This window comes from Cervus elaphus, unplaced genomic scaffold, assembly GCF_910594005.1.
Source record: "Cervus elaphus unplaced genomic scaffold, mCerEla1.1, whole genome shotgun sequence".
In the NCBI taxonomy this organism is placed as follows: domain Eukaryota; kingdom Metazoa; phylum Chordata; class Mammalia; order Artiodactyla; family Cervidae; genus Cervus; species Cervus elaphus.
In genome coordinates, this window is record NW_025316779.1 from 643,284 (window position 1) to 659,189 (window position 15,906).

The 15,906-nt window shown below is 51.1% G+C and overlaps 1 protein-coding gene across 1 annotated transcript in view; it reads right to left on the reverse strand.

Annotated features, from left to right (window-relative positions):
- Nucleotides 1–2,058: 2,058 nt before the first annotated feature.
- The window catches only part of LOC122691386 (proto-oncogene tyrosine-protein kinase receptor Ret-like), a 53,036-nt gene continuing 39,188 nt past the window's right edge, over nt 2,059–15,906 (reverse strand). Inside the window, 10 exon segments of the mRNA XM_043897963.1 lie at nt 2,059–4,026; nt 4,028–4,095; nt 5,388–5,535; nt 7,012–7,111; nt 8,159–8,296; nt 9,570–9,640; nt 11,760–11,882; nt 11,965–12,179; nt 13,389–13,496; nt 14,917–15,064. Coding sequence (XP_043753898.1) covers nt 3,937–4,026; nt 4,028–4,095; nt 5,388–5,535; nt 7,012–7,111; nt 8,159–8,296; nt 9,570–9,640; nt 11,760–11,882; nt 11,965–12,179; nt 13,389–13,496; nt 14,917–15,064 — 1,209 coding nt within the window. The 3' untranslated portion in view covers nt 2,059–3,936.

The following is a 15,906-nucleotide window of genomic DNA, read 5'->3' on the forward strand; positions in this document are numbered from 1 at the left end:
CTGGGGTGATACATAAGTGCTGTGGTCACACTGATTGGTGGTCTCTGGTCACGGCTCCCTCCATGTGCCTGGCCCAGTTCCTGTGACACTGATGTCCCTGAAGCTGACACAGTGAGACAACCTCCCAGTCACAGCCCCCCTGAGAGATCACCATTCACCAGGTCCTGTGACTTAGCACATTCCAGAAACTTCTGAAAAAATATCTTGTCACTTGATACAGCAATTGAAATCTGAGTTGCACAGATTAACGGATTTCTTTCAAGCATTCACATACGTCCCTCTTTAATTCTAGGAGTGAAGCTTATCCTCCCAGCTGTTAGTTAACACAGCCACCCAGCCAGCCTCTTCTGCAGGCACAGCACCATACTCCACAGTGAAAAACTCTCTACATACAGGTTCTGGTTTCTCCTGATCTCAGCCAAGAATTATTCATGTGAATCCCAACTCCCTAAAGATGTGGGAAACTCTACAAAGTTCTTTTAATTATTAAAAAAAAAAAAAAACAAAACTTTGGCTGTGCTGGGTGGCATGTGGGGGATCTTAGTTCCCTGACCAGGGATCGAACTAATGACCCCTGCTGTGGAAGCACAGAGTCTTAACTACCAGACTGCCAGGGAAGTTCCTATAAAGTTCTAGTGAGCCTGCCAAGGTTGTTTCCGTGGAGAAGGGATGGAGTGGGGCAGGCAACCTGAGTGGATGGTGCTTTCTGGATGTATAGGCCCACCCAGAGGGTAAGCACCACGTGCAAATTCACGTGGAAGGGAGGGTGTGCCCCACTGTGGCACATGCCCTTCAGAGCATGTCTTTCCAGGGACACAGAGATAAGGATTTCTTCTGCACTTTCTAGAATCACCCTAAATACCACCATCCAAATACCCCACATATAAACATGCTCAAAGGAGAAGAAGGAAATATCCACTCCTCTGCCTGGAAAAATGCTCTGTTTCTAGTGGGGGAAACTCTGCTTTCCCTTTTATGTTAAGCGTTTGTCCGAGACATGTTCTCAGATATTATATTCAAATACCTGCTCAGTTGCTCAGTCGTGTGTCTGACTTTTGCGATGCCATGGACTGTAGCCCACCAGGCTCCTCTGTCCATGGAATTTTCCAGGCAAGAATACTGGAACAGGTAACCATTCCCTCCTCCAATATTCAACTACATTTCTAGCCAAATAAGCTGACCTTGTGGCTAAGCAATCCTGTGTGGAGCTTGGTGGAGAATGTAAACCACACATACACACACACACACTACTAATGGAAGGTTTCTCCTCTTGAAAAAGGAGTTTTTCATATTTTAGTATTAGCTTTTTTCAACACGGGTTTCTAAACATTCAGAGGCAAACAACTGAGTCTAGAAATTACATTCATTTCCCATCCCTGAGGTCTAGATTGAAGGAGGCACTAAGGGCTAGGAGCTGGAGCACTATGGGCCTGGGGCAGCCCCTGGGTGACTTACGCACCTGACTATGTGTACACGTGTGCACCCAAGGCCCTCAGTATCCAGTGCACAATGTAACCACAAATCAGACTTACGTTGCTAATAACTTGTGTTTCCCTACTGACCCACCATCTGCTCCTTGCCAGATTTCTGAGGAGCTCATAGCATCCCTGCATAACCCAACAGGAAGTCATAAACAGAAGCATTTAGTATTTTAGATTTCATAGTGGTTCAGAGCAAAGTTTTTCCTCCAATGGACCTTCAGTCATGACAATGCATTTTACAGTCTCTCTCACAACTGTCCAACTCCAGCTTCAAGAAACAAACAGCAAATTACTAGACAAGAGCAAATACCTGCTCTGTTTTAGGGAAGGAATCCTTTGAGTGGCAGAACGAGCTTAGTTTTCACAATTACTATAAATGTGGCTGTTCATGTACATATTATAAAAGACAAGTCAATAACATCACCAAGAGCCCCCACGGTCCTTCGATCAGTCTTACTTCCCCAGTGGTCACCACAATAGATCCCCTTGTGATATCTTACTCTTTATATGGAAACTTTAAAATCAGAAACCTAATGTTTCCAACCAGAAGGTTAAAAAGAGAAAAGAAGTTTACACATTGTATGATACATGATTTTATTTACATAACTGAAATGATTTTCTTAGTCACCTTGACTACAAAAGCAAATTGACACAGTATGATTTAATAACCTTTCATAAACAGATTTAACAAATTTTAAAACAGTAATACTCAGTAATACTTAAATACTTAGTAACTTCTGTGTATATGCATATGAAAATTGTCTGATAGACTAACAAGTATGAGTACCTGGATAACTCAGGAACAGACAATTAGGTTATGAGTCAAGGGTTAACTCCCCAGCACTGGGTCAGCCAGTTAGACTTGGAGTTCTCCCCCTGCTGAGGACAAATCTGCTACAGCCTCTCACACTGAGTAGGCATTTTTAATAACTTGAGAAAGTTTCTCCCTACTTCTGCATTTAACAAGACTATCATCAAGTACATCTGAAACCCACAAGTTTACTACCATGACTAGATATCTGTAAAAGAACTTATCACAGTGCGTCTGAACAATGGCCCAAACTAAAGCCATGTTACATCTGCAGTTAAGTGTTTTTCCAGTGCTCTCCCTGGGTGTGTACACACACATGTGCGTGCACACACAGATGCGCATGCACACACACACACACACACAGCTCTTCCACAAAACTCATCCAATTCTTCTTGGCCACAAAAATGCCATAATTTTTACCACTTTACCACTTTGGTGAAATAGCTATAAAAGCCAGCATTCTCATGAGACATCGTTAGGTTCTTTCACAGTGCTTTAAGTATGAAGACCAGGCAGTATTTTGGTAACTGACCCTCTCCTGCAAAGTGACAGCATTGGGACAGAAAGAAGAGCCACCAGGACTTCCCGAAAGCCACCCCCACAGGATGGGAGGAGTGCTGAGTGTCTGTGACCACAAACAAGCAGTGAAGAATGACAAGAAGCTTATGAGTCATGGTCAGAACCTAAGAACAAAAATGTCTGGCCATAGCAGCATTACGTTACAGACACAGCAAGAGTGGACACATGTACCTTTTCACACAAGCTCTGTAAGAGCCAAAACCCTGTCGTTTCCCCATCAGAACTGTCATCAGAGGTGTCACAGTCCTTGGTCATTTGTCGACACTACTTCTAACCTAACTAGCTGAGACTGAGCACAAGTCCCAACCATGAATGTGTGAGATGAGCCCCTGCCACTTTGGGGCACTGGATGGGTGGGTACTGAAGGCTGTGGTGGGGTAGGCTGGGGAGTTCACGGCAGCCAAGTCTCTGTGGTCAGCAATACTTGGATATGAGTCCACTCCACTCCAAGGCCCCCTCCTCCATACACTTCTCATCACAGGGGTGTGATCTCTCAGCCAGGTGGACAGATGTATCCTAGAAGCCCCCTCCCCTCACACCACCTACCTACATACCAAATGTGGCATCACGTCTCTCCATTGTGCTAAACCTAAGGATCATTTTAATCATAATAAGAATCAAATGTCTTCCTAAGAAGAGGTTACATGATTTAAAAAGAAACAAAACAGGGTATTGAAGGTTGCGGCGAGGCCTGTCCAGAAGTCCCCTCTTCCCCTCCAGCCTTGGTCGGGCTTTGACATCCCTATGCAGCCTGGCCGGGCTCTTGTTTTGAACAAGGACATGTTTAAATCATGTGACCTTGTTTGGAGGCAACCAGAAAAAAGTCAAACAGTTCAGGTAGTGAGTGAGGGACCGATACGTGTGAGCGCGGAGTGCGTGGTGCTCACGGATGCACCGGTTGGGTGCTGCGGAGGGCTGAAGAAGGAACACCTACACCGTCCAGTGTGCTACATCTGCTGGGTGGCAAGACCGCCAGCCAGTGTGAAATGTGCAAATAGGGGCCGGCAGATCTGTTCTCAGCATGTTTCTTCCCCTCGAAAGTCCATTACTTTTCACAAAGAAATGTTAACTATCAAACGCGTCCATTAATTGTGCCGCTGAGGGTGAAACCATCCAGTTAGCATATACACTATCATTTGCATATCTCGGGACACCCAGTGTTGGTGCCAGCGGCTCTTGTGGGTGGTACAGGACTCTCTTCAGGCCAGTTCGGGTCTGACATGCCTAAAAATGAAAACAGATCATTTGTTCTGTGCTGAAGAACCCAAACTTCATGTCCAGACAGTAAGGCCTTGGCAAAACTCCCTTTGAGGTTCAAACCAAACTTCTGGTTTCTGGGCCAACTGCCTGCAGGGTTTCATGCTCCAGGTTTCCAAAACATGTTTGGGAGAAGGGGGGAACATCACATGTTCTCTTGGTAACTGTAGCTTACCAGAAACTACCAATTTTGACTTTTATAAGCTTCAGACTCTCAAATCTGATCAATCTCTGGTGACCTGTTTAACTCTTTCTGTAAGGCAGCATAATGCAACAGCACCTTGTTGTACTGCCTGGATATACAGTGCTCTAACGTAAAGGAGCCTACTTGTCTTCCATCCCAGCCTACTACGGAGGAGAGGATCTTTCCAAATCAAGGGTGCACGCAGCCCAGTCCCACAGCGTTGACGGGACAAATGGCAAGGAACACTAGCCAGCAAGGAATCAATGACCCAGGAGGCATGCGAAAGGAACAACCTCGGCTGAAAAAGGCTTGAGACTCCAAGAGTTCAAAACACTCCATGATGAAGTTAGGAAACAGGAAAAAAATTTCAAGTATTAAAGACAGAAGAAGGAGTTTTGGCAAGAACCATATTTACTGTCCATTGCAAGACCACAGCACCACAGACTACGTTCTTTCAAAAAGCATTTTGCTCCAGCTTTTAGCACTGACTTCATAAGTGACAACTGTCATGACAGTGTGTGATACAAAGGATGTGAAAACAGTACTCTGTGTGTGTCCCTCCCGCTGATGGTGGTCCCCAGCACCGGGTGGCCTCCAAGGCGCCCCCCTCCACTCACCCAGACAGAGCCTGGGGGGCTGCTGGCTGTGTTCTCAGTGCAGGCAGGGTAGTTCTGGTTCTGCCTTTCTAGATTAAATGCCTCCCCAGGTCAGGAAAATGTACCCCAGTAGTTAAATTAGAAGTACTATGACTAAATCCCCACCCGGGAAATGACTGAGTCATCATTTCTCAATATCCCCTGAGAGTTCTGCCCCGCCCTCTCCTCTATCATCTTAAGCTGCTGGGCAATGTGATCATCACACATATTTTCACATCCTTTAAAAAAAACATAGTTTAAAAAAAAATGCCTGAATGTAAATGGATGCAAAGTCAGACATTTACAAACAAAAAGGTTCAGAGCAGACTTTGGTTTCATTCAAACCAGAAACACTCTTAAAAAGCATTACAGAGAGTAAGGACAGTGCAGAGAGCAGGAACAACGTGGCTAGAATCTAGTAAATGCATGTGAAATTCTACCATAGAGTTTGTTTTCAATCCACGTGGAGGGGAGGGTGCGAGGGAGGGGAACATTATTACAGTCCCCCAGGGGTGTCTCCTCCTCTGACAGGCCATCATCATACAGCAGTGAGTCAGATGGGGTGGACACGGCCAGGTCCAAGTAGTCCTGGAAGGGAGAGAGACCTGGTCACTCCTGGAGCAGGCCATTGCTGGACATGCCCACCCCGCCCCACCCCCGCCCTGCCTGATAGCAGAAGCCCCAGCCGAGTCCCACCCTGCACCTATCAACCTCTCGCCAGATCTGAGCCCCTGGCCAGGTCTGTCAGCATGAGTTCCCCCAGCCTCTGGTCCTCATCACAGAAAATCACCTCTTGGAGGCAGAAATGTGTTCCCTCATTGTTCTGGTCCTCTCTCTGCAGCGCTAGGGGCACCAGGCCCAGCACTGGAGAACAGGCCTGTTTATAAAACCTGAGGCTCCGGGATTGCAGTCCCGTGACTCATGTGGGAAGGCCAAGACACATTCCCCATCTGCTCCACACTTTCTGGCTTCCCTCCAGGCACTCCTGCCATCTCCAATATCAAGTCAGGACCAAGAAATCTGAGTCATCGGTGTGGGTTTTGCATAAGATGCTGCTAGAGGCTTCAGCTCCCAAGCAGGATGATTTGTGAGGACCGGCTACTTCCACTGCCCTGGTTAAAGGTGTCAAGAATGCTTCCAGTGTGTTTCTGGCTGGTTCTCAGCACTGTTCTAGGAAAGCTGTCTGTAGGCATCAGCTATTACCTCTGTTTAGGGCAAATCATAGGATGTGCCCAAACGATACACCAAGGTTGGGTTTTATTCCAAGGGGCCCAGTCCATGCATCTTGCCTTCCATGTTTGGAGAAATGACAACTTTCAGTAACTGTGTCAATTTAAGGATGAAACCACCAGAGGGCAAGCAAGGTCTGTGTCTATTTTCTTTACTTGCATCCCCAGCATCTAAGGCAGAATACAGGAGGCAGCCCATTGCCCAATCAATATTAGTGAAAACTGTGTTGATTTCCTCTGTCACCTAGAGTTGTAAACTGGAGGCACACAGATATGTTGTTTGGCCCACACTGAGCTTTTGGAAATTGCTATAAAAACTGGGAAACATAAACATCCCTTAAAAAGCCCTGGCATGCTGGCACTCTTATTCCTACAGGTTACATTGTCTATGGTAAGAGGTCCTTCAGAGCCAGCTGGGAGGCTACTATTTGTCACAGTTTCCACTGCTCCCTTCACTTCCCACCCCTAGCCGGACCCTTCATAGAATCTGAATTTAGGACACATTCATTCCAACTTTACTTCCTCAAGTTCCATTATTGAAAATAATTTTGTTTGGCTTTGGCATATCTTCTTCCCACCCCTGTCTGTGGAGGGCTCTTCCTAAGTGTCAAGGTAAAAATCCTGGTTTCTCCCTAATTTCAAGAAGTCCAAGAGGCCTGGATTAAGGATAAAGGTTCGTGCCCGCGCCCCCCCCCCCCACCCCCAATCTGCCCTGCCCCCTACCAGGAGACGACATGACCATCTCACTCTGCACAGCCGCACTCTGCCTTTGTATTGGGAATTCCATGAACTGGGGTGAGGGAAGTGGCACCAGGGATTGGCTCCGGGTACTCACTCTGCTCTTAACCATCATCTTATCTAGGTCTTTGCTGATGTCGGCAAACACTGGCCTCTTGTCTGGTTCCCGCTTCCAGCACTGCAGCATTAGACTGTACCTGGTGAGACAAACAGGTGGGTGGTGACAATCCAGCAAGGATTGCCCAGTCACAGCCACCACACCCAGTACAGTGCACCTGGGCCCCAGAGGCTCTGGTCCAAAATCCCAAAGCTGTTCCTGTGTCACTGACATCCTTCTCTGAGTTGGGCCAGGGTATGATGGGTCAGCAGGGGCTCACAGTGTCTGGCGCTGTGGTCCAGCCATGCTTGTTATGGCAGCTAACGCAGAAATGCCAGTCCTTAAAACTCTTATGAAGGATGAACTGTGTATGAACACAAAAACCTGCCAAGCACACTCTGTCTTGCACCTCCCTCCCTCCCTCCCCTGGGGCTCTGGCAGGGCTGCAGGGGCCACCTTGTGGGTGAGTGCTGGGCCTGTGCCTGCCAGTCTAGGGTGCCCAGGGAGGCAGCACCTACTCACCCTTGCACTCCCACAGCCCTGAGCCAGGCACATGGCAGGTGCATGACAGACTTTGTAGAATGAATGGACCAGTGTGTGTCTAACTATGGACGAACCCCCTCTCATGTGTTCTCAACCTGTTCTCCAAGGATCATCTGATGGAACCACCATTTGATGAGAAGATTCTGGTGCCCTCGAGCTGAAGTTCAGGTGCCATCTGCCTGCTCTTTGCCTGCCTTGGTGTCTCCACTTGGGCGCTCCCCTGTATGTACCCCTGGGGCCATTCTGAATTACCTGCCCCTCCCCAAGCATCCTGGGACAGGTCTCTAGCCTTAGATTGAAGCTGCTCCCTCATCCTTCCACCACCTCTCCTGGGGTCCTGCTCCCCCTCAGCTTGTAAGTCCCCCCAGGAGGCCCACCCAGCCCCCAGTGGAATCTGGGTCCCCAGCATCTGCCATCATGCCCAAGGGTGGTTCTCTGTCATCTGTGCCTTTGTCTTAGCCCGTCGCTTCCAGCTGCCCAGCTCGCCTGGGGCTGGCACCCAGGGCTGCCCAGCAGTGGGAAAGGATGAGTGTGCATGACCCCACCCCTCCAAAACCTGGAGTGTCAGTGTCTGGGGAGGCTGGACCAGAGAAAGCATGCTCACATCTCCTCGCTGCAGTTGTCTGGCCTCTCCATCCGATAGCCTGTCTTCAGAAGGTTGAAGAGCCGCTCTGGAGGAATCCCAGGGTAGGGGTTGCCGCCCAGGGTCACAATCTCCCACAGCAGGACACCAAAGGACCACCTGCAGAACCAGAGGGCCAATGAGCGACTGCACTGAGTCTGTGGCATCCTCAGCGCCCCAGATATCCTCCCCCTGAGCAGCAACAGGACCCGAGTTCCCTGTACAGAGAGTGGTCCAAGTGCCCACAGTTTCAGCCTAGGCTGACCAGACAGATGGAAGTGGAATGGAGGCGGGACCAGGTGTCTGCCTACCCTGCCCCAACCCCCTGGCAAGCTGCTGCCCAAGCTCAGCCCCCATATCCAAAAAGGGCAGGTGGCTGACCCCTGAGGTGAAGCTCTGTAGCATCAGAGACGGCATAGGGAATGCAAATGAGCACAGTGAAAAGCAGGTCGAACTGAGGCCACAGGGCACCAGGGCACTCTGCAAAACCCCTTCACCTTTTCTGTGTGCCTGGAAATTTTCATAAGATGTTAAAAGGAAAAAACACTGCAATGGGAAAATATCAACTGTGAGGGAAAATTTACTGTCAAGTGGGGACAAAATCATCACAAAACAGCATTATCACACAAGCCCGTTTACAGTAATAAAGAATGCCTGCATGCCACGGACAACTCTAGGCAAGGCCTGTGAGTGCTGGCCGTAGTTATTTAGGGATGGTGGGGCCCCATTGACTTTTAGTCTCTTCATTATGCTTTCCCCTGCATTTCCAGTTGTTTTACAGTCAACTTGGTAATCAGAACACAGCTGTTAAAACTGTTTAAGAATTGCCTTTTCACAGCCTACCTTATTTAAAACATGCAAGGCTGTTTACAGCAGAACATTTGGAAACAAGTCTGTTGTGGTTTTGAAAACAATTGAGAATGCAGTTGGACTTGGAAGACTGAGTTTTGGTCTTGGAGCAGTTTGGGTACCGGAAACCCATTCAAGGTCACTCCACCCTAAACCTGTCTCTGGGTGGGGACCAGTCTCCAGGGACCTGCTTGAAGCCCGCTCACACTCAGGCTCACAGAGAGGGAACTGTTCAGCTGGGACTGTGTGTCACTGAGATGTCCAAAGAGAGGGCAGGGGAGGTGGGGGAGGCAAGGGGGGCTGCAGCTATGGCTCACATCCTCATGCATTCCACCGTGGCACTCAGAACTACTGCCTGGGCCTTTGCCATTTGCTGTGTGAGTACACAAAGCTCCCCCATCCACAGCCCCCCAGTTTGGGGAGGTCACTCTGGACGGCTGGAATGAGCTGACAGGGACTCAGGGCAACTCTGTTCCCCAGCGGAGCTGCCCAGACAGGTGCATACATGTAACCTCCACCCCAGGAAGGCAACACCCAGACTCACACATCACTCTGGGTGGTGTCGATATGATCAAAGTGGGACTCAATGGCCATCCACTTGACTGGGATCCGACCCTAAGGAAGGAGTGAAAGAAAGGCATTAACGTTGCTCTGAGATCCTAGGAACTGGTGTGTGGGGGGGACACATCTCAGGCTCTTTCAGCTCTTAGGGAACACTGAGTAATGACTCCAGTGTGTTCCTGGGTAGAGGCCAGCAGCCCAGCCTCACAGATGCTGGAGTCCTAGCCCCGCCTTCCTAGGCTTGGCTGAGACCCATGAGGGAGTCAGTCGGCCTGCCCACAGCTATACAAGGTGTGCTGGTCATGCACCACATCGCAAGGAATTGATGCTAAGTGCAAGCCAGGCCCCACTGTGGTCACTTCTCTGGAGATCAGGGGCACCGCACCCTGGGTGCTGCCCAGTGGGTAGGCTGGAAGCACTTCCATCAAGATCTCCCCTGATTTCTGAGGGTGAAGGGGTCTGGGAAGCCAACATCCAGTGTTTCCATCTTGGGAATTTCTGACACAAACGAACACACTAAAGGCCTTTCTAAGAAGCTCTGAGTGAAGAAATCAATGTGAGTGTCTTGAGTCTGATTTTTCCCTCTTATTTTATCCCAGGGCCCTTTTAGCATCCTCTGAAAGACTGTCCTCCACCATGGAGAGGCTGGAGTTCAACCTAACAAATCCTTTCTAATGCAACTTAAGAAATAGCTTTTTGGTACAAATAGATCAGTGGGCTTTCCTGGTGGCTCAGTGGTAAAGAATCCACCTGCAGTGCAGGAGATGCGGGTTTGATCCATGGGTCAGGAAGATATCCTGGAGGAGGAAATGGCAACCCACTCCAGTATTCTTGCCTGGGGAATTCCATAGACAGAGGATCCTGCTGGGCTACAGTCCATGGGTCGCAAAGAGTCAGACACGACTGATCGATTAAACAACAACAAACAGGTCAGCATCAAGGCACAATCAATTTAAAAAAAGGCATTTGCTTTGGATTTTAATGCATTTATTGTACTTCTTTTTTTTTTTAAAGTACTATTTAGGATTCATACCCTACATGAAGTGTGACTGCTTCGAGGGTGTGTGTTTCTAACAATGCAACCTGCAGGCTGTGCTCTCAGGGGCCGAGCTTGGGCACCTTGTGCTTCCTTGCTGGGTGACACAGGGCCTTCCTGAGGACCAGTGCATCAACAGGAAGTTCCATCCAGCCCCCTCCACGGGGTAGGGAGCACCCCTCTCCACTTCCCCTTCAGCACTTCTAAGACGTGCTGTCACAACAGAAACCCCACAAGAAATCAAATGTCATCCTCACAGCCCCAGGAGCACCTGGGCTTCACTCGCCCCTCAGAGCAAAGCTGAAGTGTATGTCGTGGCTTTCTGTGTTTTTCTTTTTGAGCAGCATCTGTTCTGAATGCCAGCTTAGCTGTGTGTCTTGAGGGGGCCTGTGATCTTCCCTATCTAGTCTGTCACAGGGAGGCTACTAGAAAGGGGTTGGGAGGATAGCAGCACCAAGAAAGTCAAGACCAATGTCACAGGGAAGGGGACCATACCAGGGAACCAGGTTTCCCAAGAAGGTCCCCGAACCACCTGTTTTAGTGACTTGGAAAAAGCTTCCCAAATCTCTACACTGCAACTCTGGACTTTGTCTCCAGGATCCTCCTGATTGCCTTCCAAACTCACTTAGTCAGCCGTTCCTAGGCCCTTGGACCAGGAGCATACCCTGCTGTAAAGTGGTTCAATCCTTTCTGTAAAGAATGACTAGCAAGCTTGAGTTTAATTCATTTCTTTTCCCCAAGCAAAGGACTAAAGTTACACAGAAAGTAAAACAGTGACCTTCACTCTGCAGCAGTGAGAGGAGCAACTGCAGACAAGAAGATTGTTATTTCTGCAGTGGTGGGTGACCTTTAGAAGTGATAGTGATGAAAAGTGAGAGAAGCTGCAGGAACCCCACTCCCAGCAGGGAGCTCCAAAACAGCACGTGTGGCTGTGAGGAAGAGAAGGAACAGGCTCAAGACTGAGTCCTGCTCTGCGTCTCTGGGGACCCAGGACTAGGAAAGAGTTCGGGGATGAGGACTGGAAGTTTGCACTCTAAAAACCCGCTTTACCTTCCTCAGATCAAAATCTGTCCCCACCCTGTGGGCTCCCTGACCATGCCCTCTGCCCTCAGGCCATCACACCCCAGAGCCTGGTACCTCGCTCCTCTTCACGTAGGAATCCTCTTCATAAACATCTCGGGACAGACCAAAATCTGAGATTTTCATCCTGTGGCCCTCGGCTACCAGGACGTTTCTGGCTGCCAAGTCCCGATGGACAAGCTGTGGAAAAGACAACAGCAGGGACCCCTGAACCCCGGGCCAATCGCTGGCGGAGGGGGCGCGGGGCTGGGGCGGCACGCACCTTCATCTCAGCCAGGTACTGCATCCCTTGTGAGATCTGCCAGGCAAAGGAGACAAGGTCGCCCATGGTCAGGGCCTGCTCCTCCAGGTTGTCCAGGTAACTGGAGTTGCGGCTGCCCCCGCTGCCCACGTAGCCAGGTCCCGCCTTGCGGCTCTCTCGGAGGAAGCCCCGCAGGGAGCCGTACTTGGCATACTCCAAGATGAGGAGCAGTGGCCCTAGGGACAGAGCAGTAGGTACGTGGGCTGGCTGCTTAGGTGACCCTGGGCAGGCAGAAGTTGGGCCAGCACGGGGCAATCGCTTCCAGCATCCTGAGGACTCAAGCCTCAGCTCACTCTCACATCACTCTGCTCTCCACCTTGCAGCGCTATGTTACTTCAGTCATGTCTGACTCTTTGTGACCCTATAGACTGTAGCCTGCCAAGCTCCTCTGTCCATGGGATTTTCCAGGCAAGAAGAGTGGAGTAGGTTGTCATGTCCCCCTCCAAGGGATCTTCCTGACTCAGGGATTGAACCCAAGTCTTTTACATCTCCTGCATTGGCAGGCAGGTTCTTTATCACTAGTGCCACTTGGGAAGCTCCTGCATCTTGCAGGGGCTTTGGATTCCAAAGCCAGCTGCCTGGACAGTTGACCACAACCTCTTTCCTGGGTGTCCAGGGCAAGCAGTCACTGCATTTGAAGCTGCCCTGGGAGATAACCACTGCTGCTCGGATGTCAGGAACTTTCTGCACCCCTGGTCTTGCCACAGTATGGCCTGGGGACAGCTGATGGAGGCAGAGGTTCTGGACTGCCCCTGGCCACCCTCTCCCTGCCCTGCCTGCTCTCAGGCCACAGTCCTCCCCGAGGCCCGGCCCTGAGTGCTACTGGTGCCCCTGCTGCTCTCTCCCTGTCGGCCTCCCATCTCCCTCACACCCCAAATACACATGCACCCACACGCACATGCACACACACACACACACACACACACACACACACACACACACACACACAAAGTGGGAGGCCCCCAGGGTGGCAAAGCAGTTTTGGAAGACCAATACAGCAAAATGCTCTTATGTGAAAAATGATCTGCCATTGCCTTTGCCACCCCAGGCTGGGGTGGGGTTGAGATCACCTGGAGGTTATGGCATATCTAGTAGGTGCCCAGGAGACACTGCTCATCTCTGGACTTCCCTGTCTTAAGGGCTCAGCCTGGGGCAGGGTGCTGACAACCAGGATGTCGCCAGAGACCCCAGGGAACACTCCTGTGGCAGCCCTCATGGTCCACTGACACACAAGTTTCAGGCAAGGGCCAGAGAAACCATGCTTCCAGGAAGAGAGAGGACAGGTGCCAGAGAAGAAAAGGATGGGGATGAGGGAGAATGCAGAATGGAGCAGCCCAGAGCCCCTGGCTTGTGCCCAGCAGCTGCTAGTCCCCGGCTGGTCTTACCATCCTGGCTGCAGGCCCCGTACAGCTTGATGACTTGTGGGTGGTTGACCTGCTTCAGGAGGTTGAACTCTGATAGCAGGTCCCACAGCTCGCTTGGGGAGGCATTCTCTGAAATGCACAGAAACAAAGCAGGTCACAAAGTCCCTGCTACCACCGTGCTGGGTCACAGGCTCAAACGAGGGGTCTACACGGACTTGTCTCCTTCCCAGACATCCTACTCAGGTTCAGACTGAGGCCTGCCAGGACCTCACTGCTTGGAGCTACTCTCAGCCCATGGGAGGGTCAACAGCGGCCTCAATTGCCTACAGGGAGTAAGAACCAGAGGAGCGCACTTCCATGTGAGCAGAGTCTTTCCATGGAAAGCCTTCTGGGCTGGGCTATGCATGCAAATGGCATTATTTCCCTGCAATCACCATCTCTCAAAGACAGTGGCATTAACCCTTCATTAACCCTTCTGGGGAGGTAAAGGGACTCCCTGGTGTCCCCAAACACCTGCCAACCAAGCACTTGGCAAAGGGGGGTGAGGCCCTGGAGAAAGGTGAAGGCCATGAGACTTCACGGAAGTCGTCTTGCCATGCTGAGTGTGTGTTTTCCAAGGGCAGAGATAGTTGTGCTCAGGAGCTTGGGTGTGGAGGTCTCCTGGCCAACTGTCCTCCTGGGTCATGGCCCCACATCCCACTGCCCAGTTGTGCCACTGCCTCTGGCTGTAGACTTGTCTGGAAATGAGAAGACAGCTGCAAGATGGGGCATTGGAACCCTTTGGACCACACATGAGTGACCCAGGGCCAGTCTCACTGTGCCCTCTTAGGGCCTGGGGTCTCATAGACAAGGGGCAACCCTAGTCTGAGGGCCTGGGTAAGTACACAAAAGTACCCGGCACTGCATGGCTCCCCGACTGCTGAACATCAGAGTGCATCAGCCTAAAATGTGCCCATCACATGGCCACTGGGCCCTCAGTTGGTCAAGCTGAGGCAGAACTCAGCCATGGCAGAGGACTGTCTACCCAGTCCCTGCTGAGAAGCAGCAGTGAGGATACCCAGCATGTGGTAAGACTGGGGCAGTGCTGGCCCACTAAGGGCTGGGGGGGATGGGGACTGGGAAAGGCAGGGACCTGGGGGACAGGGGCCAGTCCTTACAGGTGGTCTCTTCACCAGGACCTCAGTGGACGCTTGGCCAAAGAAATTAATGAGGCAGACTGAGGTGGGGAGAGCTGTCGGTTTTGAACTTAAGGGCTTTTCATTTAAACTTGGATCTTTACCCAACATTGATACACAAGCAACATGGCTCTGAAAGCTTTCAAGGGAGGAATGTCTTACCCTGCTTCTCCAGGGACCACACCAACCCACATCATCCATGGTGGAGGTCCCTATACTGCAGCGACTCAAGAAGAGCAGGGGAGGCGTATTGGTTCTTCAGGAGGCAGCAGGCTGATTGCCAGAGTCCTGGCTGTCATAAGGGCTTCATCCACCCACTGGGGCCCCCGCAGGTGTGAGTGGCAGAGCCCCCTGTGTACTGCCTGGGCACGTACCTTTCAGCATCTTCACAGCCACAGTCGTGTACCCTGCTTTGCCTTTCAGCCGAAAGGCTGTGGCCTTGACCACTTTTCCAAATTCACCTTCTCCCAGAGTTTGTCCAAGCACCAAGTTCTTCCGTGGGAATTCCCACTTGGGATCCTCCTACATTGGGTTTGAAGGAAAAAGAGAGGGAAGAGAGATGGCGAAGGTAAGAAGAAAGGAAGAAGGCAAGAGCCGGCGGACAAGCTCCGTGTGCAGACGGCCGACTGTCACCTGAAGTGACAGGTGACAGTCACCATGTCCAAGGGCAAGACCCCACAGTCAGGCCCTGAGGTGCCATGACAAGATGCGTCCCCCCACAGGAAGGCAGGTGTTGCCACAGACTGGCTGGACTCCGTATGCTCATACCCTCACTGGCCTCCATCTACTGTAGATGCCCTGGGCCACCTCAGGCCCAGGGTCTGGTATCTCCAGTGAGGGAGTCAGGGTTTACTCAGCACCCACAGGTGCTCACAGGGGGACCACAGCCTCTTCCCTGGGACTCAGGCTCAAGCCTCATGGCACCACCTCTGTTTTGGACACCAGGCACTGACAGTGGCCCAGGCTCCAGGACTTCCAAGAGAACTCAAGTGGCAGCCGTGGCCCCAGTTGCCTACCAGCCCTGCACTCCCAGCTACAGGATGGGGTGTCAAGAACACCTTCCTGGTGTGGCAGCCTCTAGAAAGTTACCACTGTGCCCCTCAGGTACCCCCCCCATCCTTCCCTGACAATTTGTGGAAGAGTCTGCTCCTCCCACAGCCCAGCCACTGGCCAGAACTTGCACACACCGGCCTTCCCAACACACCATGCCCACTGAAGACCCCTCTGGGGTGGGATCTCCAAGACTGGCTCGAAGACCTGAACTCTGGGGATGCTGAAGCCTGTCTGGAACCTGCCTTCCCGTCAGCACTGGATGCCCAGGTCCCCAAGTCTTGCTGTGGCTGGGTGTGGGCATGGCTCCAGGG